This window comes from Oncorhynchus nerka, linkage group LG4, assembly GCF_034236695.1.
Source record: "Oncorhynchus nerka isolate Pitt River linkage group LG4, Oner_Uvic_2.0, whole genome shotgun sequence".
In the NCBI taxonomy this organism is placed as follows: Eukaryota; Metazoa; Chordata; class Actinopteri; order Salmoniformes; family Salmonidae; genus Oncorhynchus; species Oncorhynchus nerka.
The window spans coordinates 36,995,223-37,021,031 of NC_088399.1; the positions used below are offsets into that span (position 1 = coordinate 36,995,223).

General features: G+C 42.6%; 1 protein-coding gene across 4 annotated transcripts in view; it reads left to right on the forward strand.

Moving 5' to 3' along the window:
* Window positions 1-25,809, forward strand: part of LOC115123324 (colorectal mutant cancer protein) — a 126,584-nt gene that overhangs the window by 18,007 nt on the left and 82,768 nt on the right. Inside the window, exon 1 of one of the 4 annotated variants that reach the window (XM_029652684.2) lies at window positions 2,476-3,120. The exons of the other annotated variants lie outside the window; for them this stretch is intronic. Coding sequence (XP_029508544.1) covers window positions 3,073-3,120 — 48 coding nt within the window. The 5' untranslated portion in view covers window positions 2,476-3,072. Of the gene's footprint in view, window positions 1-2,475; window positions 3,121-25,809 lie in introns of those variants that run through there. 4 annotated transcript variants of the gene reach the window in all.

Here is a 25,809-nt window from a genome sequence, read left to right on the forward strand (position 1 = left end):
GCTAGGGGGAGCCTTGGGCTATAGGGTGGTAGGTTGAAGTATTACGACTCGCTTGCCTTGAAGCCTTACTACTGAATGTGAATTCAGTGGTCAGGGCATTGTGAGTTTACATGTTCCAATTTGCATGGCAAGTAAGGCAGACTTCTAATTAGGGGCATATGCCAGCAGGTGCCTGACTGTGTGCGTTTCCCCTCTTTATTCTGCTCTTTGTGTGTTTGCATTCTGATGAGCAGTGTCCAGCTTGGGGAGCAGCATGATTTGTAGCTGAGCTTAAAGGTCAGGATCACCCAAACGCTGAAACCCCCCTTCTGAATGAAACGTCCTCTCACTGTCAATTGTGCTTATTTTCAAAAAACTTAACACGTGTAAATATTTGTATGAACATAACAAGATTCAACAACTGAGACATGAACTGAACAAGTTCTACAGAAATGTGATTAACAGAAATGGAATAATGTGTACCTGAAGAAAGGGGGGGTCAAAATCAAAGTAACAGTCAGTATCTGGTGTGGCCACCAGCTGCATTAAGTACTGCAGTGCATCTCCTCCTCATGGACTGCACCAGATTTGCCAGTTCTTTCTGTGAGACGTTACCCCACTCTTTCACCAAGGCACCTGCAAGTTCCCGGACATTTCTGGGGGGAATGGCCCTAGCCCTCCCCCTCCGATCCAACAGGTCCCAGACGTGCTCAATGGGATTGACATCCAGGGTCTTCGCTGGCCATGGCAGAACACTGACATTCCTATCAAGCACAGAATGAGCAGTATGGTTGGTGGCATTGTCATGCTGGAGGTTCATGTCAGGATGAGCCTGCGGGAAGGGTACCACATGAGGGAGGAGGATTTCTTCTCTGTAATGCACAGCGTTGAGATTCCCTGCAATGACAACAAGCTCAGTCCGATGATGTGACATACCGCCCCAGACCATGACGGATCCTCCACCTCCAAATCGATCCCTGCCGCGAGTACAGGCCTTGGTGTAACACTCATTCCTTTGACGATAACGCGAATCCGACCATCACCCCTGGTGAGACAAAACCGCGACTCGTCAGTGAAGAGCACTTTTTGCCAGTCCTGTCTGGTTCAGCGACGGTGGGTTTGTGCCCATAGGCGACGTTGTTGCCGGTGATGTCTGGTGAGGACCTGCCTTCCAGCCTCTCTCAGCCTGTTGTGGACAGTCTGAGCACTAATGGAGGGATTGTGCGTTCCTGGTGTAACTCGGGCAGTTGTTTTTTCCGTCCTGTACCTGTCTCGCACGTGTGATGTTCGGATGTACTGATCCTGTGCAGGTGTTACACGTGGTCTGCCACTGTGAAGACGATCAGCTGTCCGTCCAGTAGCGCTGTCTTAGGTGTCTCACAGTACGGACATTGCAATTTATTGCCCTGGCCACGTCTGCAATCCTCATGCCGCCTTGCAGCATGCCTAAGGCACATTTGCGCAGATGAGCAGGGATCCTGATCTTTCTTTTGGTGTTTTTCAGAGTCAGTAGAAAGACCTCTTTAGTGACCTACGTTTGAATAACTGTGACCTTAATCGCCGTCTGTAACCTGTTAGTGTCTTAACGACCGTTCCACAGGTGCATGTTCATGAATTGTTTATGGTTCATTGATCAAGCATGGGAAACAGTGTTTAAACCCTTTACAAGTTATTTGTTATTATCTTTGAAAGACAGGGTCCTGAAAAAGGGATGTTTCTTTTTTTGCTGAGTTTGTGTGTGTGTGTGTGTATATGTGTGAGCATGTCTGAAATAGCTGCTTGTGTTGTTGTGTCCATCCACATCTTTGTGTGTGTGTATATGCTACTTTGCTATGTGGTCTCCTTGCCACCTTGGTCGTTCCCCTAATGTGGTTTCCGGTCACATCTCAACATGTCATATCAAAAATCAAACCAATATCAATAGGGGGAGCGGTTTATTCTATGTTCCATTCAAAGTGCCGAGCAAGAGGTGGTCGTACTACCCATTTTTTTTCAAATCCTTATGTGACTGCCTTTCCCATTACCAACATAATCTAACCTATCTGAATTAGCTAGGCTTATCGGCTAACAAATATTGCGTTGATCCATGTAGTCAAACGTTCATTGCTGGTTGCTCTAAACACCAGTCATCAATATATTAATGAAGTGCTCCAATCTGTTCATATTTAATGAGGCCTGAATGGGCTGCTAATGAACTGGTCTATTAGCGTATCCTTCACACTATAATTAAGTCTACGAGAGGAGCCACAATGCCAGAAGTGCACTTTAATTGCTTTAACATCCTCCAAGAGTGGAGATGAGGGAAAGTTCTGGAATGCTGCCATTTCTAGAGCTCGGAGGGAGGGAGAGAGGGAGAGAGCATGCACTCTGTTGAACATACCATTAGTGCCGCGGCACTCTTTGGTGTGAGTGCTTGTCTGAGTTTCAGAGAGAGAGAGAGGTCTGGGAGTGGCACAGACCGACTGAAGGAATGAGAGGGGGGTGCTGTTAAAACTTGAATCAATATCGAAGAGAGGAGGTAGAGAGAACAAGGGGAGAGGGGGATAAGGAGGAACAACTGCTCGTAGACTGGAATCCGACAGTCGAGCAGCAGAGACGATAACACACTGGGGAACGCTGCCCGCTACACACACACACACAGACGCACTGAGCCTGGCCCCGGGTGGCGGCAGCGCGTGGAGATGACGGGGGAGCGGCAGGGAAAAGGCGAGCCAGCCAAGAGAGACTCCATCAGTTTTCCTTGGTTACACTCGGGAACGGTTCTCCTGAGGGGCAGCAGGAGCGCTAATGACTTAACTGATAACGGATCATGGAACATGTGCCGGTGTGTGTGACTGTGCACTTCTGAACGCGAGCGGGTTTGTGTATTTACCTCCACCTTTTGGTTTTTGCGTGTATGCGTGCGTGTGTGTTCATTCTGATCACAGTGTGGGATTTTTCTGAATGAAGGTGGTTTGCCACAGCAGCCAGCGGCACTGGAGACTACATGCAACTGAAGACAAGGGACTAAGGGACTGCGTTTTTCTTTCATCGCATTTCTGTCGGGAGAGAGAGCTCTGGAATCTTAATATCTTTTGAGAGTTTGGGGAAGTCATGAACTCTTCCGGAACAGTCGGAAAATTGGGGATCGAAGGGGGCGAGGTAAGACTGCACATTTCTGTACAAGTAGCCAAATCAAAACTGTCTACTGGCCACATCAAAACTGTATAATGTCTTGCTTGGAGGCTTGCCTCTTAGGTCTTTCAGGTCCACTGTGTAAGAGGTAGTTGTTAATTTGAAAAGGGTTGGATCTGAGTTTTCTCTTAAAGGTTTGGTTTGGAAGTGGTTACTAGTGTCGTTAGGGTTTCTGTGAAATTCTCTTGTCACCCATTTCTAGGTTATTTCAAGGTTTGGCCAAGAAGTAGAACTCCTTTCTTATAACCCAGAAATGACAGCCAACTCGCTTGGAAGGTTTCAGTCAGAGCTGTCTGTCTTTCGTCCCTCTGTAAACACTTGTGCCCCTCCAGCTCATGGCTCAGACTCATCTGGGCTAGTCCTCTACCCCTTTATCTCTCCCCGCAGTCCCCCCCTGCTTGCAGCATATTAAATCCAGGTGGGAGAGAGTTAGGTTCAGGCGAAATACCTCTCAAAAGGGAGGAGGAGAAGGGGTAGGAAAATGTAGGCGAAGTGCCTCGGGTATGTTACGCTCCCACAGTGAAAATAGAAGACCAGATAGCTTCCAAATCAGCACTCGCTCCCTCTTTTTCTCTATCTCTGTCCTTCTGACTCCTGTCCTTCTGAGAAGATGTTTGTTTTCCAAGGGCTTTCGAGGGGGATAGTAAGCAAGCTCTGACTGTTAGTGTAAGGTCTTCGACAGAAGTGTTTCTTTCAGTTTCAAGGTCTTTATGGCCCCTTTCCCTTCTACCCTCACATCGTCCACAGATGAGAACGGTTAAATCTCCCAGAAAGTCACAATGGCCATCTGTTTCTGAAGACACAGGAAGTGAGGCTCTGTGTAGAGGTGCATTGTTGAGTGCCTCAAGTGGCCCAGGGCCCCTAAGTCTCCATGTCTCTACATGCAGGGCCGGCCCAAGCCTTTTGGGGGCCCTAAGCAAGGTTTGATTGGAAGGCACCCCTACCTCATACAAACTTGTATGCCATATGTAAATACAAATTAAATTGTTAAATTACGAGTAGAAGTCGTCCGATTAATCAGAATGGCCGATTAATTAGGGACGATTTCAAGTTTTCATAACAATCGGTAAACGGCATTTTTGGACACCGATTGTGGCCGATTACATTGCACTCCACGGGGAGCCTGAGTGGCAGGCTGACTTCCTGTTACGCGGGTGCAGCAAGAAGCCAAACTTATCTTATAAAAAATAATCAATCTTAACATAATCACTAGTTAACTACACATGGTTGATATTACTAGTTTATCTAGCTTGTCCTGCGTTGCATATAATCGATGCGGTGCCTATTAATTTCTTATCGAATCACAGCCTACTTCGCCAAACGGGTGATGATTTAACAAGCACATTTGTCGTTGCACCAATGTGTACCTAACCATAAACATCAATGCCTTTCTTAAAATCAATACACAAGTATATATTTTTAAACCTGCGTATTTAGTTAATATTGCCTGCTAACATACATTTCTTTTAAATAGGGAAATTGTGTCACTTCTCTTGTGTTCTTTGCAAGTAGTCAGGGTATATGCAGCGGTTTGGGCCGCCTGGCTTGTTGCGAACTGTGTGAAGACTATTTCTTCCTAACAAAGACCGTAATTAATTTGCTAAAATTGTACATGATTATGACATAACATTGAAGGTTGTGCAATGTAACATAACATATTTAGACATAGGGATGCCACACGTTAGATAAAATATGGAACGGTTCCGTATTTCACTGAAAGGATAAACGTTTTGTTTTGAAAATATAGTTTCCGGATTTGACCATATTAATGACCTAAGGCTCATATTTCTGTGTGTTATTATGTTATAATTAAGTCTATGATTTGATATTTGATAGAGCAGTCTGACTGAGCGGTGGTAGGCAGCAGCAGGCTCGTAAGCATTCATTCAAACAGCACTTTTGTGTGTTTGCCAGCAGCTCTTCGCTGTGCTTCAAGCATTGAGCAGTTTATGACTTCAAGCCTACCAACTCCCGAGATTAGGCTGGTGTAACCAATGGCTAGCTAGTTAGCGAGGTGCGCGCTAATAGCGTTTCAATCGGTGACGTCACTCGCTCTGAGACCTTGAAGTAGTTGTTCCCCTTGCTCTGCAAGGGTTGCGGCTTTTGTGGAGCGATGGGTAACGATGCTTTGAAGGTGGCTGTTGTCGATGTGTTCCTGGTTCGAGCCCAGGTAGGGGCGAGGAGAGGGACAGAAGCTATATTGTTACACTGGCAATACCAAAGTGCATATAAGAACATCCAATGGTCAAAGGTATATGAAATACAAATGGTATAGAGAGAAATAATCCTATAATTCTTATGATAACTACAACCTAAAACATCTTACCTGGGAATATTGAAGACTCAAGTTTAAAGGAACCACCAGCTTTCATATCATGTTCTGAGCAAGGAACTTAAACGTTAGCTTTTTCACATTGCACATATTTGACTTTTACTTTCTTCTACAACACTTTGTTTTTGCATTATTTTAACCAAATTGAACATGTTTCATTATTTATTTGAGGCTAAATTGATTTTATTGAAGTATTATATTAAGTTAAAATAAAAGTGTTCATTCAGTATTGTTGTAATTCAGTTGTGCACCTGGGCCTCCCACTCCTCTTTTTATTCTGGTTAGAGACTGTTTGCGCTCTTCTGTGAAGGGAGTAGTACACAGCGTTGTACGAGATCTTCAGTTTCTTGGCAATTTCTTGCACTGAATAGCCTTCATTTCTCAGAACAAGAATAGACTGACGAGTTTCAGAAGAAAGGTCTTTGTTTCTGGCCATTTTGAGCCTGTAATGGAACCCACACATGCTGATGCTCCAGATACTCAACTAGTCTAAAGAAGGCCAGTTTTATTGCTTATGATCAATTAGTCTTGTGAAATGAAACTTGGATTAACCATTGGAACACAGCAGTGATGGTTGCTGATAATGGGCCTCTGTAGATATTCCATTAAAAATCAGCCGTTTCCAGCTACAATAGTCATTTACTACATTAACAGTGTCTACACTGTATTTCTGATAAATTTGATGTTATTTTAATGGATGAAAAATGTGCTTTTCTTTCAAAAACAAGGACATTTCTAAGTGACCCCAAACTTTTGAACGGTAGTGTAAGTATTCACACCCCTGAGTCAATACATGTTAGGATCGCCTTTGGCAGCGATTACAGCTGTGAGTCTTTCTGGGCAAGTCTCTAAGAGCTTTTCACACCTGGATTTTGACAACATTTGCAAAAATTCTTCAAGCTCTGTCAAGTTGGTTGTTGGTTAATGGTAGACTGCCATGTTCAAGTCTTACCATATATTTTCAAGACGATTTAAGTCAGAACTGTAACTAGGCCACTCAGGAACATTCAATGTCGTCTTGGTAAGCAACTCCAGCGTATATTTGTTCTTGTGGTTTAGGTTGTTGTTTTATGATATCCTGCTGAAAGATGAATTTGTCACCCAGTATCTGTTGGAAAGCAGACTGAACCAGGTTCTTCTCTAGGATTTTTCCTGTGCTTATTGTTTTCTGTTTTTTTTATCCTAAAAAACTCCCTAGTCCTTTCTGACGACAAGCATACCCATAACGTTGATGTAGCCATCACCATACTTCAAAATATGAAGAGCGGTATTCAGTGATGTTATGTTTGGTTTGCCCCAAACATAACGCTTTGTATTCAGGACATAAAGTTTATCACTTTGCCACATTTTCAGCTTTACTTTAGTGCTTAATTGCAAACAGGATGTGTTAGAATATTTTTATTCTGTACAGGCTTCCGTCTGTTTACTCTGTCATTTAGGTTAGTATTGTGGAGTAACTACAATGTTGATCCATCCTCAGTTTTCTCCTATCACAGCCATTAACTCTAACTGTTTTAAAGTCACCATTGTCCTCATGATGAAATCCCTGTGTGGTTTCCTTCCTCTCCGGCAGCTGAGTTAGGAAGGATGCCTGTATCTTTGTAATGACTGGGTGGATTGATACACCATCCAAAGTGTAATGAATAACTTCACCATGCTCAAAGGGATATTTAATGTCTGCTTTTTAATACATTTTTTTGCCCATCTACCAATAGGTGCCCTTCTTTGCAAGGCATTGGCATGCCTCCCTGGTCTTTGCGTTTTGATTCTGTGTTTGAAATTCACTGCTTGACTGAGGGACCTTACAGATAATTGTATATGTGGGGTACAGAGATGAGGTAATCATTAAAGTTCAAATTCATGGTAAACACTATTGCACACAGAGTGAGTCCATGCAACTTATTATATGACTTTATTAAGCACATTGTTAAGCACATTTTTACCCCTGAACTTTATTTTGTCTTGCCATAACAAAAGGGTTGAATAATGACTCAAGTTTACATTTTTTATTAATTGTGTAGGGCAGTGACACAAAATCTAAATGTAATCCTTTTTAAATTCAGGCTGTAACACAACAAAATGGTGAAAAAGGCAAGGGATGAGAATACTTTCTGAAGGCACTAAAGTAATACTGCAAAAAATAGCACAGCAAACATGTAGCTTAAATTCAAAGCCTTATGTTTGGGTTAAACACAACACATCACTGTGTAATTGCCTTATTTTCAAGCATGGTGGGGGCTGCATCATGGTGTGGTTATGCTTGACATCAGCAAAGACTGGGGAGCTTTTCAGGATTTCAAATAAATAGGATGCAGCTAAGCACAAGCAAAATCCTAGAGGTAAACCTGCTTCAGTCTGCTTTACACCAGACACTGGGAGAGGAATTCACGTTTCACCAGGAAAATAACCTACTAAAACAAAGCCAAATCTACACTGGAGTTGCTTACCAAGACAACATTGAATGTTCCTGAGTGGCCAAGTTACAGCTTTTACTTAAATCGGCTTGAAAATCTATTGCTGTCTAGCCACGACCCCTAACACCTTGACAGAGTTTGAGGAATTTTGAAAAGAATAATGGGTAAATTATTTCATAATACAGGTGTGCAAGCCTATCATGTGACTTACCCATGAAGACTCGCAGCTGTAATTGCTGCCAAAAGTGTTTCTAACATATATTGACTTATCTAATCAAGGCATACTAGTGTGTTATTTTTCATGAGTCTTTCAAAAATGTCACTTTGACCATAGTATTTTGTGTAGATGGTTGACAACAAATGACAAATCCATTTTAATCCCACTCTGTAACACAATAAAATGAGAAGAAATCCAAAGGAGGTGTAGACTTTCTATAGGCACTGTAGGTATGTTTCAATCCTATGGATACTTTGTCATGCCTTGCCTGCAGCCAATTTCAATGGCGAGATGGGGTGAGCGGGGGAGAGAGAGTGAGTAGACAGAGTTCAGTTTTCGTAACCAACAATGTGTGTTCGAGCTCTTTAGGGACAGAGCAGGGGCTAGAGAGAACATTATGCATGAACGTGTTGACACTTTTACTTCTTCCCCTGACTTACCCTGCAGCTCTGGTAAAGCAATGTTCAGTCACTAACCCTGCAGCTCTGGTAAAGCAATGTTCAGTTACTAACCCTGCAGCTCTGGTAAAGCAATGTTCAGTTACTAACCCTGCAGCTCTGGTAAAGTAATGTTCAGTCACTAACCCTGCAGCTCTGGTAAAGCAATGTTCAGTTACTAACCCTGCAGCTCTGGTAAAGCAATGTTCAGTTACTAACCCTGCAGCTCTGGTAAAGTAATGTTCAGTCACTAACCCTGCAGCTCTGGTAAAGCAATGTTCAGTTACTAACCCTGCAGCTCTGGTAAAGCAATGTTCAGTTACTAACCCTGCAGCTCTGGTAAAGCAAGGTTCAGTCACTAACCCTGCAGCTCTGGTAAAGCAAGGTTCAGTTACTAACCCTGCAGCTCTGGTAAAGCAAGGTTCAGTCACTAACCCTGCAGCTCTGGTAAAGCAAGGTTCAGTTACTAACCCTGCAGCTCTGGTAAAGCAATGTTCAGTCACTAACCCTGCAGCTCTGGTAAAGCAAGGTTCAGTTACTAACCCTGCAGCTCTGGTAAAGCAATGTTCAGTTACTAACCCTGCAGCTCTGGTAAAGCAATGTTCAGTTACTAACCCTGTAGCTCTGGTAAAGCAATGTTCAGTTACTAACCCTGCAGCTCTGGTAAAGCAATGTTCAGTTACTAACCCTGTAGCTCTGGTAAAGCAATGTTCAGTTGCTAACCCTGCAGCTCTGGTTAAGCAATGTTCAGGGCCTTAGGCGATTCCCCAGAACCACCAGCCAATTCAAACACAACGCTGGCTTTTTCCAAACTAGGATCTTCAGAAAATCACATTCCTGCATGCACGAGCGCATACTCTGAACCTAAACAGGGAAAGCACACGCTTCCTTATCAGATGAACTGTACTTAGACCATCAAAGACAGCCCGTCTCCCATGTCGTTTTATTTTTTCACTACCCTCACATCAACTAGAAAAACATATATTGTCTGGGCAGATGTTTTAGAAGCCCTTTACCTTCCATTTATAGTGAGGGAAGCAGACTGGATCTCTCAGTGACTTAACAGCCGTAGTATTGTACATGTAGCATTCAGTCATCGTTTGCACCGCTGATGTACTACAGTGGAGCGTAGAGCATCATAAACTATGGTCCAGGGTGGATTTGGAAGAGATGACATCACACCGGACACGAAGGTCTCTGTGCCTCCACCAGTTGGTACACAACCTTGATTTCCGGCCCCTCTGAATTGGTCTTCTAACTCCGCCAACTGAAAACAAGAGAGAAGCAGGGGCTGCAGGTAGAATTTACGAGCTTCTCCTGGTAGGTAGAGTAAACCAGAACAATGACCCAGTGAAGGAATGAATTACCCTTGCACTTTTTAAAATGTAATTATCCTCATATTTAATTATGGGTCCCCTCTGTACACTTGATGGTCTCTTTCAAATGTCCTGTCACATATTTATGAAGTTGTTACATTTCTGAATTCATTATGGGAAGTGAGGGAGCATATTGATTGAGACAACATTGAGTGCTATAATTCAACAGTCGCCTTCTCTGACGTTTATTGTTCAAGTGACAGTGATAGGCTACTTGCTAAACAAGACATTTTCATCTACATTTTGATTAAAGTTAGTTTAATAACATTAGGAACTAGACCTACATAATGTTAGGATCCCGAGTGGCGTATAAGGCGGCGCACAATTGGGCCCAGCGTTGTCCGGATTAGGGGAGAGTTTGGCTGGGGTAGGCCGTCATTGTAAATAAGAATTTGTTCTTAACTGACTTGCCTAGTTAAATAAAGGTACAATAAAAACAATACAATTAATCATTGATAGTAGGTGTTGTGGTTTTATGTTCCCTTGTGGAATAGTCTGCATAGTGAAACACTTTAGTGTTCAGTCTCTAGGCCAGGCTCGCCAACCTTGTTTCTGGAGAGCTACTGTCCTGTAGGTTTTCCCTCCAACCATGTTCCTGGAGAGCTACCCTCTTGCTCTAGGCCTATATATTTGACCAAGGTATCAGTAACTTTATAACAGGCTGTTTTTCTTAACAGTAGTTTAATGAGCTCTGTTTCTCCCTGGTAGCCTTGATAACAGAGGTTGTTTCATGCTAATATTTTCCTACTCTGTACAAACATCAAAGGGCTGTATGTGGAGATCCGTCATACATCACACAGAAATAGTCAGGGGTTATTTGTGCTATGCATCATATCCATTCGTGTACATGGAGAGAAAGTGAGAGCATGGACTCCACCACTGCTTTATACGGAACATACACAGTGGGTATAGATTAGAGGTCGACCAATTAATCGGAATGGCCGATTTAATTAGGGCCGATTTCAAGTTTTCATAACAATCGGAAATCGGTATTTTGGGCTCAGATTTGCCGATGTAAAAAAAATATATATATATATACCTTTTATTTAACTAGGCAAGTCAGTTAAGAACACATTCTTATTTTCAATGACGGCCTAGGAACGGTGGGTTAACTGCCTTGTTCATTGGCAGAATGACAGATTTTCACCTTGTCAGCTCGGGGGATCCAATCTTCGAACCTTACAGTTAACTAGTCCAACGCAATAATGACCTGCCTCTCTCTCATTGCACTCCACAAGGAGACTGCCAATTACGTGAATGCAGTAAGCCAAGGTAAGTTGCTAGCTAGCATTAAACTTATCTTATAAAAAACAATCAACCATAATCACTAGTTAACTACACATGGTTGATGATATAACTAGATATTATCTAGCGTGTCCTGCGTTGCATATAATCTTACAGAGCATACAAGTATCTGACTGAGCGGTGGTAGGCAGAAGCAGGCGCGTAAACATTCATTCAAACAGCACTTCATATAATAACTACAACCTAAAACTTCTTACCTGGGAATATTGAAGACTCATGTTAAAATGAACCACCAGCTTTCATATGTTCTCATGTTCTGAGCAAGGAACTGAAACGTTAGCTTTCTTACATAGCACATATTGCACTTTTACTTTCTTCTCCAACACTTTGTTTTTGCATTATTTTAACCAAATTGAACATGTTTCATTATTTACTTGAGGCTAAATTGATTTTATTGATGTATTATATTATGTTAAAATAAGTGTTCATTCAGTATTGTTGTAATTGTCATTATTACATTTTTTTTTTAATCAGACGATTAACTAGTTGCTCCTACCCTCTACTTTTTTGAACATTTTGTTAAAAATCGCGCAACATTTCAGCGCCCTGCTACTCATGCCAGGAATATAGTACGTTCATATGGTTAGAATGTGTGGATAGGAAACCCTCGGACGTTTTTAAAACTGGTTAAATCACGACTGTGGCTATTACATAACGTGCGTTACATCGGAAAGCGCAGGAAAACCTGATCACAGAAAATGGAAATAAATATCCTTGCGCCACTTCCAGCAATTGTTAACAGTGAGCCGAATTAGATAAGACCGAGCATTCAACTCCCACAGTATCCCCATGTTGTCTAGAGTCTTGTGAATTGAATCATCTTTGATTCTTGGTTGAACCGAAACAGGGGCACCACTTACCTCCGGTCTCCGCCCAGATCATTCCGGAAGAGCTCTCTCGTGAAATTTTTTCCAAGACGACAGCTAATGATTTTTACATCGCCTATGGATGATTTTTATCGCTTATTAACGTTTACTAATACCTAAAGTAGCATTACAAACGTATTTCAAGTGTTTTGTGAAAGTTTATCGTCTACTTTTTGAATTTTAAAAAATGACGTTACGTTGTGAAATCGCTGTTTTTTTCGTTTATCACACAGTCTACATATAACGATATCTTGGCTTTATATGGCCCGATTTAATCGAAATAAAGACCCAATAGTGTTTATGGGACATCTAGGAGTGCCAACAAAGAAGATGGTGAAAGGTAATGACTGTTTTCTATTTTATTGTGCGGTTTGTGTAACACCGAAATGCTAATTATTTTGTTTACGTCCCCTGCTGTGCTTTTGTGTTGTAGTGTATTGGTGCATGCTATCAGATAATAGCTTCTCATGCTGTCGCCGAAAAGCATTTTAAAAATCTGTCTTGTTGCCTGGATTCACAACGAGTGTAGCTTTAATTTGATACCCTGCATGTGTATTTTAATGAACTTTTGAGTTTTAACTAATACTATTAGCATTTAGCGTAGCGCATTTGCATTTCCAGAGCTCTAGTTGGGACGCAAGCGTCCCAAGTAGAGGCAAGAGGTTAATCAGTATCGGCTTTTTTGGTCCTCCAATAACTGGTATCGGCGTTGAAAAATCATAATCGGTCGACCTCTAGTATAGATCACTGTTTCCTTAGGGTTCACGTGACTGACCAGAAAAACGCAAAAAGCCAGTGCCAGCGCACCAGAGGTGTGTCGTCGTGGTGATAGTGCTCGAGCTCCATGCATAATGTTCCCGTGCTGCTCAGTCAGATATGGCCATGTGCTTGTTGCTAATTACTTGCTTAAGTGGTTCTCCTTCATAGCTCTCATCCTCCATTCCCTCTCACCATAGGCATAGTCTTATGATAAGGAGGGCTAGAGCCACCCCAGATGGCAAAGGCATCCTTCTTAGTATAGACATAGACCCAGCACTGACTCTGTTCTAGTTCTGTGGCGGTGTGTAGTGCATCTTCTCCATTATCGGCGTTCAAAGTCTGCTGGTGCGTTGCAAAGCCCGAAAGGCATGGTCTTGAACTGCAAGAGCCCTCAACATGTAGTGTGCTATTTAGGCAATCAACGAACTAGCGGTAGCAGCCAACGAACTAGCGGTAGCAGCCAACGAACTAGCGACAGCAGCCAACGAACTAGCGACAGCAGCCAACGAACTAGCAACAGCAGCCAACGAACTAGCAACAGCAGCCAACGAACTAGCGACAGCAGCCAACGAACTAGCGACAGCAGCCAACGAACTAGCGACAGCAACCATTAAAGACCAATATCAGCAAAAGATATGATGAAAGATACAGGTGTTCTATTGAAGCCCAGAGTGTTTATTAGCTAGTCCTGGAAAACCTGTTGTAGGCTTTTCCAGTGCAGCTGCTCCTAAAATGTGGTCAATCCAGCACTTTGAAAGAGACATCATGCCATTTTAAAGGAGAATCAAGAGACAATTTTATATTCTGTACTGAATATTTACCAGAGTGAACCGCTTACTTATCAAAGTAAGGCTTCATCTGAACATTTTTATGGTTGTTAAGTATATATTTATGTTTGTCATACAGTATATTAATGTTCATAGAGTTATTTGAACTATGTTTGATAAAGATTTGATTCACGGTTAGTCCTTGTTGTTCTGTCTTTGTCATCAGTTCAAGACTGCCATAGAAATCTGCACATTAACCAACTCCTTGCCACTAATAACTAGTTTAACTCTGACACACTACATTAACAGATTTCAGCCAATTCATTTAAATTCCATCTCTCTCAAACAATTCCACTTTAAATGACTCTGAAGGACTCTTACTGTATTTCTGTGACGTATTTGAATAAGGTTTGAAAGTATATGTACAAGGCTGAAAGTAGGGAAGTTAACCAAGGTTTCCCCTGACTAATGACCCATGTCAGTCTGAAGTTGCAGTATCCTGGAGCAGCAGGACTGACTGGGGCCCTTACCTCAATGTACCTAATTGAAATCAGTCATTTACTGGGGGAGCCCTCATTAACTCCCTTCTCTAGGTCTTTAGCAGGTAATTAGAGTGAAGTACCAGGGCCCCAGAGAGTGGAACACTGAGAATCACACACACCAATGAAAACATGCATGTTCATGTGCACGCACACACACACACGTGTTCTATGCACGTGCACACGCACACCGACACTTATAGATTTACAAATTCACACACTTTCACATTCAGAAACACACAATCACACATACATGCACTTGTGTAATCAGAAACACACATACAAAAGTGTGTATCTCCTATACTCATTCACACGTGGACTTTCTGACTCCATTTCTCTCTGAGAGAGAGGGTAGATCCACTGCCAATTAGGGCTGCACAAGTACTGTATAACCCTGTAACCGCCAGTTATGGATGGAGACCTCATGAAAATAAAATAACCGTCAAAACATTTATAAATAGATTACAAATAGCTGACTGAAAATGGGACGGCTGGGCATTCGTACAGTTATACATTTTTTGTGTTATTCAAATGGTTATTACAGTGACCGCGGTATGGACCTGGAGCATTTAATAATTGGAAATGAGGCTTGAGAGTGAGGAGAGGGAGATAATTCACCTTTCAGTCTATTAAGCTGCAAAACCTAAATTTGAGCCTGTTTTCTCCGTTCCTCCCTCTTTCTCTCCTCTCTTTCTTTCCACCAGTCAAAACAAACCGGGCTATGTATAGAAATGAAATGATAAAATCTCTAAAGCTACTCAGTGAGAACATTAACAGGAGAGTAAAAAAACGAATGCTATAATGATGTTTTTTCTTGGTACAGCTCTGTGCATAAGTCTCTGTAATGGAGCAGAGTGTGTGTGTGTGTGTTATTGTGGAGGCTTCTGTCACCCATGATGGAACATCTCATCCTACATCCAGGACAACACTCCTTGGTATCAGACAGATGCAGCTACTGCAACACTGGCCTGAGGCTGCAGAGGAAACTCGCTGCTCTGGACTGTGCTGACCACTCTGTCTCCCATTCCATGTACCAGAATACTGCCATTGGCGAGGACATTCTCACCTTTACTGTTAAGGCGAGGCTGCAAGTTCTACCAACAAAATATAGTATAGCACTCTGGTACCCTGCAAATCAAATCAAATGTATTTATATAGCCCTTCTTACATCAGCTGATATCTCAAAGTGCTGTACAGAAACCCATCCTAAAACCCCAAACAACAAGCAATGCAGGTGTAGAAGCACGGTGGCTAGGAAAAACTCCCTAGAAAGGTCAAAACCTAGGAAGAAACCTTGAGAGGAACCAGACTATGAGGGGTGGCCAGTCCTCTTCTGGCTGTGCCGGGTGGAGATTATAACAGAACATGGCCAAGATGTTCAAATGTTCATAAATGACCAGCATGGTCAAATAATAATAATCACAGTAGTTGTTGAGGGTGCAACAAGTCAGCACCTCAGAAGCAAATTTCAGCTGGCGTTTTATAGCCGATCATTAAGAGTCTCTACCGCTCCTGCTGTTTCTAGAGAGTTGAAATCAGCAGGTCTGGGACAGGTAGCACGTCCGGTGAACATGTCAGGGTTCCATAGCCGCAGGCAGAACAGTTGAAACTGGAGCAGCAGCACGGCCAGATGGACTGGGGACAGCAAGGAGTCATCATACCAGGTAGTCCTGAGGCATGATCCTAGGGCTCAGGTCCTCTGAGAGAGAGAAAGAAAGAAAGAAAGCAAGAGAGGGAAAGAGAGAATTAGAGGGAGCATACTTAAATTCACACAGGACACCGGATAAGACAAGAGAAGTACTCCAGATATAACAGACTGACCCTAGCCCCAAGACACACTAACTACTGCAGCATAAATACTGGAGGCTGAGACAGGAGGGGTCAGGAGACACTGTTGCCCCATCCGATGATACCCCCAGACAGGGCCAAACAGGCAGGATATAACCCCACCCTCTTTGCCAAAGCACAGCCCCCACACCACTAGAGGGATATCTTCAACCACCAACTTACCATCCTGAGACGAGGCCGAGTATAGCCCACAAAGATCTTCGCCACGGCACAACCCAAGAGGGGGCGCCAACCCAGACAGGAAGATCACGTCAGTGACTCAACCCACTCAAGTGACGCACCCCTCCTAGGGACGGCATGGAAGAGCACCAGTAAGCCAGTGACTCAGCCCCTGTAATAGCATTAGAGGCAGAGAATCCCAGTGGAGAGAGGGGAACCGGCCAGGCAGAGACAGCAAGGGCGGTTCGTTGCTCCAGAGCATTTCCGTTCACCTTCACACCCCTGGGCCAGATTACACTCAATCATATGACCTACTGAAGAGATGAGTCTTCAGTAAAGATTTAAAGGTTGAGACCAAGTCTGCGTCTCTCACATGGGTAGGCAGACCATTCCATAAAAATTGAGCTCTATAGGAGAAACTCTGCCTCCAGCTGTTTGCTTAGAAATTCTAGGGACAATTAGGAGGCCTGCTTCTTGTGACCGTAGACCGTACGTGTAGGTATGTACGGCAGGACCAAATTGGAAAGAAAGGTAGGAGCAAGCCCATGTAATGCTTTGTAGGTTAGCAGTAAAACCTTGAAATCAGCCCTTGCCTTAACGGGAAGCCAGTGTAGGGAGGCTAGCACTGGAGTAATATGATCACATTTTTGGGTTCTAGTCAAGATTCTAGCAGCCGTATTTAGCACTAACTGAAGTTTATTTAGTGCTTTATCTGGGTAGCCGGAAAGTAGAGCATTGCAGTAATTAATTTTTCTGCCAAATTATTGGACAGAAAGTTTCTGATTTTTGCAATGTTTACATAGATGGAAAAAAGCTGTCCTTGAAACAGTCTTGATATGTTCGTCAAAAGAGAGGGTCCAGAGTAACGCAGAGGTCCTTCACAGTTTTATTTGAAACGACTGTACAACCATCAAGATGAATTGTCAGATTCAACAGAAGATCTCTTTGTTTCTTGGGACCTAGAACAAGCATCTCTGTTTTGTCCGAGTTTAAAAGTAGAAAGTTTGCAGCCATCCACTTCCTTATGTCTGAAACACAGGCTTCTAGCGAGGGCAATTTTGGGGCTTCACCATGTTTCATTGAAATGTACGGCTGTGGGTGATCCGCATAGCAGTGAAAGTTAACATGATGTTTTTGAATGACATCCCCAAGAGGTCAAATATATAGTGAAAACAGTAGAGGTCCTAAAACGGAACCTTGAGGAACACCGAAATTTACAGTTGATTTGTCAGAGGACAAACCATTCACAGAGACAAACTGATATCTTTCCGACAGATAAGATCTAAACCAGATCAGAACTTGTCCGCGTAGACCAATTTGGTTTCCAATCTCTCCAAAAGAATGTGGTGATCAATGGTATCAAAAGCAGCACTAAGGTCTAGGAGCACGAGTACAGATGCAGAGCCTCAGTCTGACGCCATTAAAAGGTCATTTACCACCTTCACAAGTGCAGTCTCAGTGCTATGATGGGGTCTAAAACCAGACTGAAGCATTTCGTATACATTGTTTGTCTTCAGGAAGGCAGTGAGTTGCTGCGCAACAGCTTTTTCTAAACATTTTGAGAGCAATGGAAGATTCGATATAGGCTGATAGTTTTTTATATTTTCTGGGTCAAAGTTTGGCTTTTTCAAGAGAGGCATTATTACTGCCACTTTTAGTGAGTTTGGTACACATCCGGTGGATAGAGAGACGCACAGGAAGCAGCTCTTTCAGTAGTTTAGTTGGAATAGGGTCCAATATGCAGCTTGAAGGTTTAGAGGCCATGATTATTTTCATCATTGTGTCAAGAGATATAGTACTAAAAGACTTGAGTGTCTCCCTTGATCCTAGGTCCTGGCAGAGTTGTGCAGACTCAGGACAACTGAGCTTTGGAGGAATATGCAGATTTAAAGAGGAGTCCGTAATTTGCTTTCTAATGATCATGATCTTTTACTCAAAGAAGTTCATGAATTTATTACTGCTGAAGTGAAAGCCAGCCTCTCTTGGGGAACGCTGCTTTTTAGTTAGCTTTGCGACAGTATCAAAAATACATTTCAGATTGTTCTTATTTTCCTTAATTAAGTTTGACAAATAGGATGATCGAGCAGCAGCGAGGGCTCTTCGATACTGCACGGTACTGTCTTTCCAAGCTAGTTGGAAGACTTCCAGTTTGGTGTGGCGCCATTTCCGTTCCAATTTTCTGGAAGCTTGCTTCAGAGCTCGGGTATTTTCTGTATACCAGGGATCTAGTTTCTTATGACAAATGTTTTTAGTTTTTAGGGGTGCAACTGCATCTAGAGTATTGCGCAAGGTTAAATTGAGTTCCTCATTTAGGTGGTTAACTGATTTTTGTCCTCTGACTTCCTTGCAAACCATGATCGATTTTGTATTCTAGATGAGTCAAATGTAATGGAGTCCATTGCCCATGTTGTAAATGGAAGTTATTTTGCAAGTGGGTTGCTCATTTGACGGCTGATATTGGGCAGTCTCGACCATGTTCACAGGCTTGCAGTGCGTTGCCTCCAGATTGTGGACCTGACAAAAACTAGGGCAAAGCAATTGGCTAGGTACTGCTCTGTTTCAGCTGTCGTGGGCAGCCTAGCTGTTTGGAGAAGGAGGTGCATACAGGGACCTTTGAATTGTTTGGATCCTTTTTTTGTATATATGATTAATGGATTCAAATAAAGTATTTAAAATGTGTGTGAGCCTTCAGATCTGGTTCTGTAACAATACCGTTAGTGGTTTGTTTTTTTGGAGCGCGAACAAGCTGGCATGCAGAAGTTGAGTTGATTACTCATGCAGACCCCGAGAACCCCTTTCAAGGTCGTAAGCCTATGTTTGGGCAGACACTGAAATTTGCAAATGTGTTTCCCCTATATTAATCAAAACTAGACAGTCGGAGACAATTTCAAATAAAATGGCATGGCATGGTGCCCCAATTGATTTTGCTATAATGTTTGTGTCTCTCAGAAAGCATAGAAATATGGAATAAGCCTTGGCAAAATGTGTATTGGCGGAAATTAGCTTTAAAACTGAAAATTGTCACTGCAGCCAAGAGGGCCGCTACAATTGTGGTCGGACACAGCGCTATTGCCAGTGCTGCTGAATAAAATTCTAGATTGTTGCCGGCACAAAAAAAACAAAAAACATTTGCTTTTACATTTCTGCTGAGATGCGCTTTTAAGATTAGAGTGACAAGTTACAACAAGTTACATATCTTCCTCAGATTGTCAACAGATCGTCAGAGAAACGTCCAAGGTATAGCTAGCTTGTAATCCTGGAAGAGTAGCCAACCCATTGAGATAGATGGAGAACTCTAGTGTCCAAAAGCCAGTTTTAGTATGGGCAGCGCCAATTGAGGACTTTCACCATTTTGAAGTAGTCAACTAGGTGAGACTTCCTATGGGTTAAGGAAGGATCACATAATTCTATCCAGGTCATCAGGAGGGATCAGTCAATAAATTATTCCCTTGAGTAAACATTCCATAACTGCAGGTTGGAAGTAAATCACCAACCTTGGCTTTATATCTGTTCAAAGAACACACTCCAGGTGGCAGTATGCACCCTTTCAGTTTGTTTACCAACTCATAAAAGTAGTAGAAGAAAGAATTGACTACTTCAAAATGGAGATGGTCTCAATGACGCTGCCCATGCTCTCACTGACGCCATAATGGAACAGATACAGTGTTGCGTCCTCTAACACTATCTCTAATGACTGGTTGGTTGTTTAGCAACAAAACCGATGTGTTCGCAACTATGCGGCAAAACAGACCAGGTTGGCTTAGATTGTTGACAACATGTAAGCTGTAATTCGTCTTCAATGTTTATTGAAAACATATACATTTGCACAATGAGCACTTGTTGTCTCACTGATACATCGTTACAGTTGTTGGTTAGCTAGCTAGCAAATGTTAGCCATATTAGCATTGACATGAAATCAGTCAAAACAAGACATATCAAGAACAAGATGAAATTAGCTTAAACGAGCCACTTATGATTCCCCACATAGCAGTTTCTTGGCAATCTTGCTCGAAATTTGTCCATCCAGAATCACAACAACACACTGACTTCTGCCCCATGTAAGCGCGCACATCATTTTCGTTACGTTGTCAGCTAACCCAACTATGACGCAACCCTATTAATAGATGTCTGTAATCATTGTTTTATATAAGATACAGTAACGTTACACTAGCTAAATTATTTTTGGGGTTAATTTAGAATTGGCTGGTGACGTTATTGGGATCAAATGAAACTGTCCTTGATTTTCCGATGAGTGTCAAAGGAATAATTACATTTTCATGCATTTTGGAATAGAATGTCTTTTTTTTTGTCCTCAGAAGTGACCTTCTCAGTCATTTAACAAAAAAATCCCCCTCTGCCACCTACTGAAATAAATCCTAGTTTAAACACTGCTATTGTTCTGGAATGTGCTTTTATCTTTATTAGTCTTATTTACAAATCATAAAGTCTAACCTCATAGAGAAGACTACATTTTTTATGAACAGACAGCTAATAAAATCAGGTCTGAAGGTTGTGTAATTATGTATTTTAACAACCTCTTTGTCTTTTGATTCCAACAGAAAACAACTCTTTGATTGCATTTCAAGCTGCGAGATGTTGCTTAGAGGCACATCCTGTGGTGCTAGTAGTTAAATTCTCGCCAAACTAGATTTGTTTTTGTACAATAAGTCATTCCACTCAAGTCGAGTTGCCCCAAAGATCATTGTTATTTCCACCCGAATATCTTGGAATCGTTTTGGCTTTGTTTGCATCCGTGGCAAAATAGTGTTTTTATTAGACGTTGGTTATATACCACTGCATCTAGTTGAGCTCTGTTCGATTTCTCTTTCATCCGGGGTGAGGTGATCACAAGTTCCATTGTCCAGTGCCGAGCCTCCTGCGTGTGGAAACGCCTCATTTTTTTAAACCTTTGACCTGCCCACAGCCTCTTGTACACTGGCGGGACTCCACTTCCCACAGGAAGTCCTGAGGAAAATAATGGGCTGGGCTGTGTTCTCCCTCCAAGTGTTTACTTCCTGTCCGAATGCCTTTGGTGTGAGAAGTGAAGGAACAGACAGACTGTGATACTAGCCCTTACTGGGCTTTGTTGTGGTCACCACATAGGCTAAGCCTACTTATAGGGTTGCTTTGTCCACCAATTGTCTATGGTTTGAAGGCTGTAATTATGAAACAGAGTCATTTGTTTGAAACATATGTCTTGTGATTATGTCTTCAGCATTTCCAGACAAGTGTCTTGTCTGTACATTAGTGAGTTACATTTTTTTTTTTTTTTTTTACTGTATCAATGTTGAAAACATATATTTAGGTGTGACTATAAGCACAGAACACTTACACTACCTATGTGTTTTCCCCTAAAGATCTGACAGCTGATTTGCCTTTCATTTGTTTCCAGTTGCCTCCAAGGAGTTATATCGAACAGTGTTCAGGCAAGGAGGCTACTTATGTTATTGTGATTCTGCTAAAGGCCAGTTAAGGCTATATCTTACATTATGCTGTTACAGCCTAGTCTAGCAGTACATTTTTATGTTTTCTAGAGTGAACGTGGAGGGAGTGTTAATCATTTTAATATAAAGAAAGGGAAAAGGGATGTTGTGTCCCTTTATGCTATTTTGTTGTTTTCTGAGAGGAATGAGCGGTGTAGTACTTTGTTTCTATACTTTGTACTGAGGTAGGTTTTGCTAGGTAACATGTGTTTTCTTGACTGGAAGGGATCGGAGCAAACAAGGTAATAATTCCTTTGCGGTCGTAAAAGTAGTGGGGAAAAGGAAAACAAAGTATAACCTTGAGGTATTTATTGTTTTCTTGTGAGAGAAATAAGGGATTCAGCACTTTACATACTTTGATGAAGTGAAGTACTTGTTTTCAAGGTGGAAGCTACACTGCTAGGTCCTGGAATACAGTGGGGCAAACAAGTATTTAGTCAGCCCCCAATTGTGCAAGTTCTCCCACTTAAAAATAGGAGAGAGGCCTGTAATTTTCATCATAGGTACACTTCAACTATGACAGACAAAATGAGAGAAAAAAATTCAGAAAATCACATTGTAGGTTTTTTAATGAATTGATTTGCAAATTATGTTGGAAAATAAGTATTTGGTCACCTACAAACGAGCAATATTTCTGGCTCTCACTGACCTGTAACTTCTTCTTTAAGAGGCTCCTCTGTCCTCCACTCGTTACCTGTATTAATGGCACCTGTTTGAACTTGTTATCAGTATAAAAGACAACCTGTCCACAACCTCAAACAGTCACACTCCAAACTCCACTATGGCCAAGACCAAAGAGCTGTCAAAGGACACCAGAAACAAAATTGTAGACCTGCACCAGGCTGGGAAGACTGAATCTGCAATAGGTAAGCAGCTTGGTTTGAAGAAATCAACTGTGGGAGCAATTATTAGGAAATGGAAGACATACAAGACCACTGATAATCTCCCTCGATCTGGGGCTCCACGCAAGATCTCACCCCGTGGGGTCAAAATGATCACAAGAACGGTGAGCAAAAATCCCAGAACCACACGGGGGGACCTAGTGAATGACCTGCAGAGAGCTGGGACCAAAGTAACAAAGCCTACCATCAGTAGCACACTACGCCGCCAGGGACTCAAATCCTGCAGTGCCAGACGTGTCCCCCTGCTTAAGCCAGTACATGTCCAGGCCCGTCTGAAGTTTGCTAGAGAGCATTTGGATGATCCAGAAGAAGATTGGGAGAATGTCATATGGTCAGATGAAACCAAAATATAACTTTTTGGTAAAAGCTCAACTCGTCGTTTTTGGAGGACAAAGAATGCTGAGTTGCATCCAAAGAACACCATACCTACTGTGAAGCATGGGGGTGGAAACATCATGCTTTGGGGCTGTTTCTCTGCAAAGGGACCAGGGCGACTGATCCGTGTAAAGGAAAGAATGAATGGGGCCATGTATCGTGAGATTTTGAGTGAAAACCTCCCATCAGCAAGGGCATTGAAGATGAAACGTGGCAGGGTCTTTCAGCATGACAATGATCCCAAACACACCGCCCGGGCAACGAAGGAGTGGCTTCGTAAGAAGCATTTCAGGGTCCTGGAGTGGCCTAGCCAGTCTCCAGATCTCAACCCCATAGAAAATCTTTGGAGGGAGTTGAAAGTCCGTGTTGCCCAGCAACAGCCCCAAAACATCACTGCTCTAGAGGAGATCTGCATGGAGGAATGGGCCAAAATACCAGCAAGTGTGTGAAAACCTTGTGAAGACTTACAGAAAACGTTTGACCTCTGTCCAGACTCTGTGTCTGCTATGTCCAGCAGGAGGTCCAGGTCATGGCCACTCACTCCTGACCTTTCACCCTGGACGCAGCCTGTCCTTTCCACTTCACTAATCTTTCGCTCTACCCCTTTATCCAAACATGCACACACAAACAAACACACACGTGCTCTCATTACGTATTCCTGTCTCCACACTGTGCTAACCCATCCAACTACCTCATCCCCATACTGTTATTTATTTGATATATTTTGTACCTTTGCACACCAGTATCTCTACTTGCACACTCATCTTCTGCACATCTATCACTCCAGTGTTTAATTGCTATATTGCCACTATGGCCTATTTATTGCCTTTACCTCCCTTATCCTACCTCATTTGCACACACTGTATACAGACTTTTTCTATTGTTTTATTGACTGCATGTTTGTTTATTCCATGTGTAACTCTGTGTTGTTGTTTGTGTCGCACTGCTATGCTGTATCTTGGCCAGGTCGCAGTTGTAAATGAGAACCTGTTCTCAACTAGCCTACCTGGTTAAATAAAGGTGAAATAAATAAAACAAATTTTTTAAATCTTGAAGAGTCCCCAGGGACCATTCTTTTTCTGACCAGGGCTCAGTCCAATGGCAGGCAGCCCCAACCCTGCGATCAACACCCCCCACTCGGACAGGAAGGAAAGGGCGATGCTAACAACAAATTCAAAAAGAAATGGAGAGAGAGCAGCACAGCCCCTTGTTTCAGAGGGAACTCACACAGTCAAGCCTCCACAGCGGACAGAACTCCAACAACTACAAGGAAACATAATGGAATGCTGGGTGGACCTTGTGCTACCCCTGAGCAGGAGATGATAACGAACCACAGCTTGGAGGAGAAACGCACACAGAGCGCCTTGGTCAGGGGAGGAGGAGGAAAGGGGGAGCACAGGTAAGGATAACAGAGGAGCAAAGGGGGGAGAGGAAGAAAGACTGAGAAAGGAGGATGAGTCGAGACTGAGGAAGTAAGGAGACACAGAGGAGTAAAGAGTGGAAAGGAGGGAACACTGGTAATCTCTTCAGAGAAGAAGAGATCGAGAAGGGATACCAATGAGAGGAAGGTAACGGAGGCCCTATTTGGGGAAGAGAAACAGAGGAGAGGAATTGGGAAGAGAGTCGAGGAGAGGGGGAAAAATGGACGGAATGAGAGGAAGGGAGTAGGAGGCTTTTCCACAACAGGCTGCGTGTGTGTTTGTTTGCGTGTGTTGATGAAAGGTGAGTTTGTTAATGCCTAGCAGCCAACCGTTGGGGTAATCACGGCTGAGGAGCCTGTAGAGGTTTGCTGGGAGGGTGGCACAGATGCTGGAGTTTGATATATATACTATTATTATTTATTTATTTTTTAAAACATTTTGTCAGATACAAGAAGTACGTTCAGTTTGCCTTGTCTCGGTCAAGTGGTGGTGCTTTAGGTTGAGTGTAGGGAGACACTTTGTTATCTTGACTTTTTAAATTTAATTTATTCAGACCATCAGTTGTATTATTGCTGTACTTTGTCTAACAATAGCTTTTTCATTGTGCTCAGGCATCTTATAATCGTCACAGCGATCCTTCTATTTTACGGCACTGTTAAGCTAAACGAGAAGGGCTTTGTGTGAATGGTAATGAAGTGGATTATTTAATTATCTCTATGTCTTTGTCCCTATGACTTGGCCTGTTATTTGTGCTGCTCCAGATGTATCCTGTAGGATGTCACTGATTCCTTCCTTATCCCCCTTGTTAGAGGTCATCCTTCATGAAAGGACAATACTTCTAAAAGCCTATATCTGCGTTAGTTATTTCTGTAAAACAATAATGCTATAATTCATGAATCTGCTGTCAACCAGGTTTTTGACTTCTAGAGAGTATAGATCAATCGGCCTGCTAACCATTTTCAGAAATACCTAAAATATTGGCATTGTTGTGTATTATAATATCCACTTATATAGGCTACTAGTGCTCCCTCAGCTTTCTCGTTACAGTTCCAACGCAAGGTCATGGTGAGTGTGTACCCATCTTATTAACTGGTGTGTATTCCTCCGGCACCACTTTGGTTCCACTTGAGTAGCCGTGTTAACCATTAGCATTTTCATGGGCTGGTGGGTCTGTCAGTGTGTAGCAGCCTAGCCCCTGTCCTCAGTTGTAGTGTAGGCGGTTATGTATACTGCTGTGCTGAGGTAAGGCTTTGGAAGCAAAAGTGCTTGGCTGTGCTCTGTCCGAGACCTTGTGTCAGCATGGAGCTAACTCTCCCTCACGCCAGTCTACACTCTAGAATCTCTTTTAGGGACTCACACTACGGTAAGGCTGGGCGATATGGCCAACATATCATATCAGTCTTTTTCAAATTTATGATGGTATTTGATGGTATTTGATGTTTTTGAATAATACAAG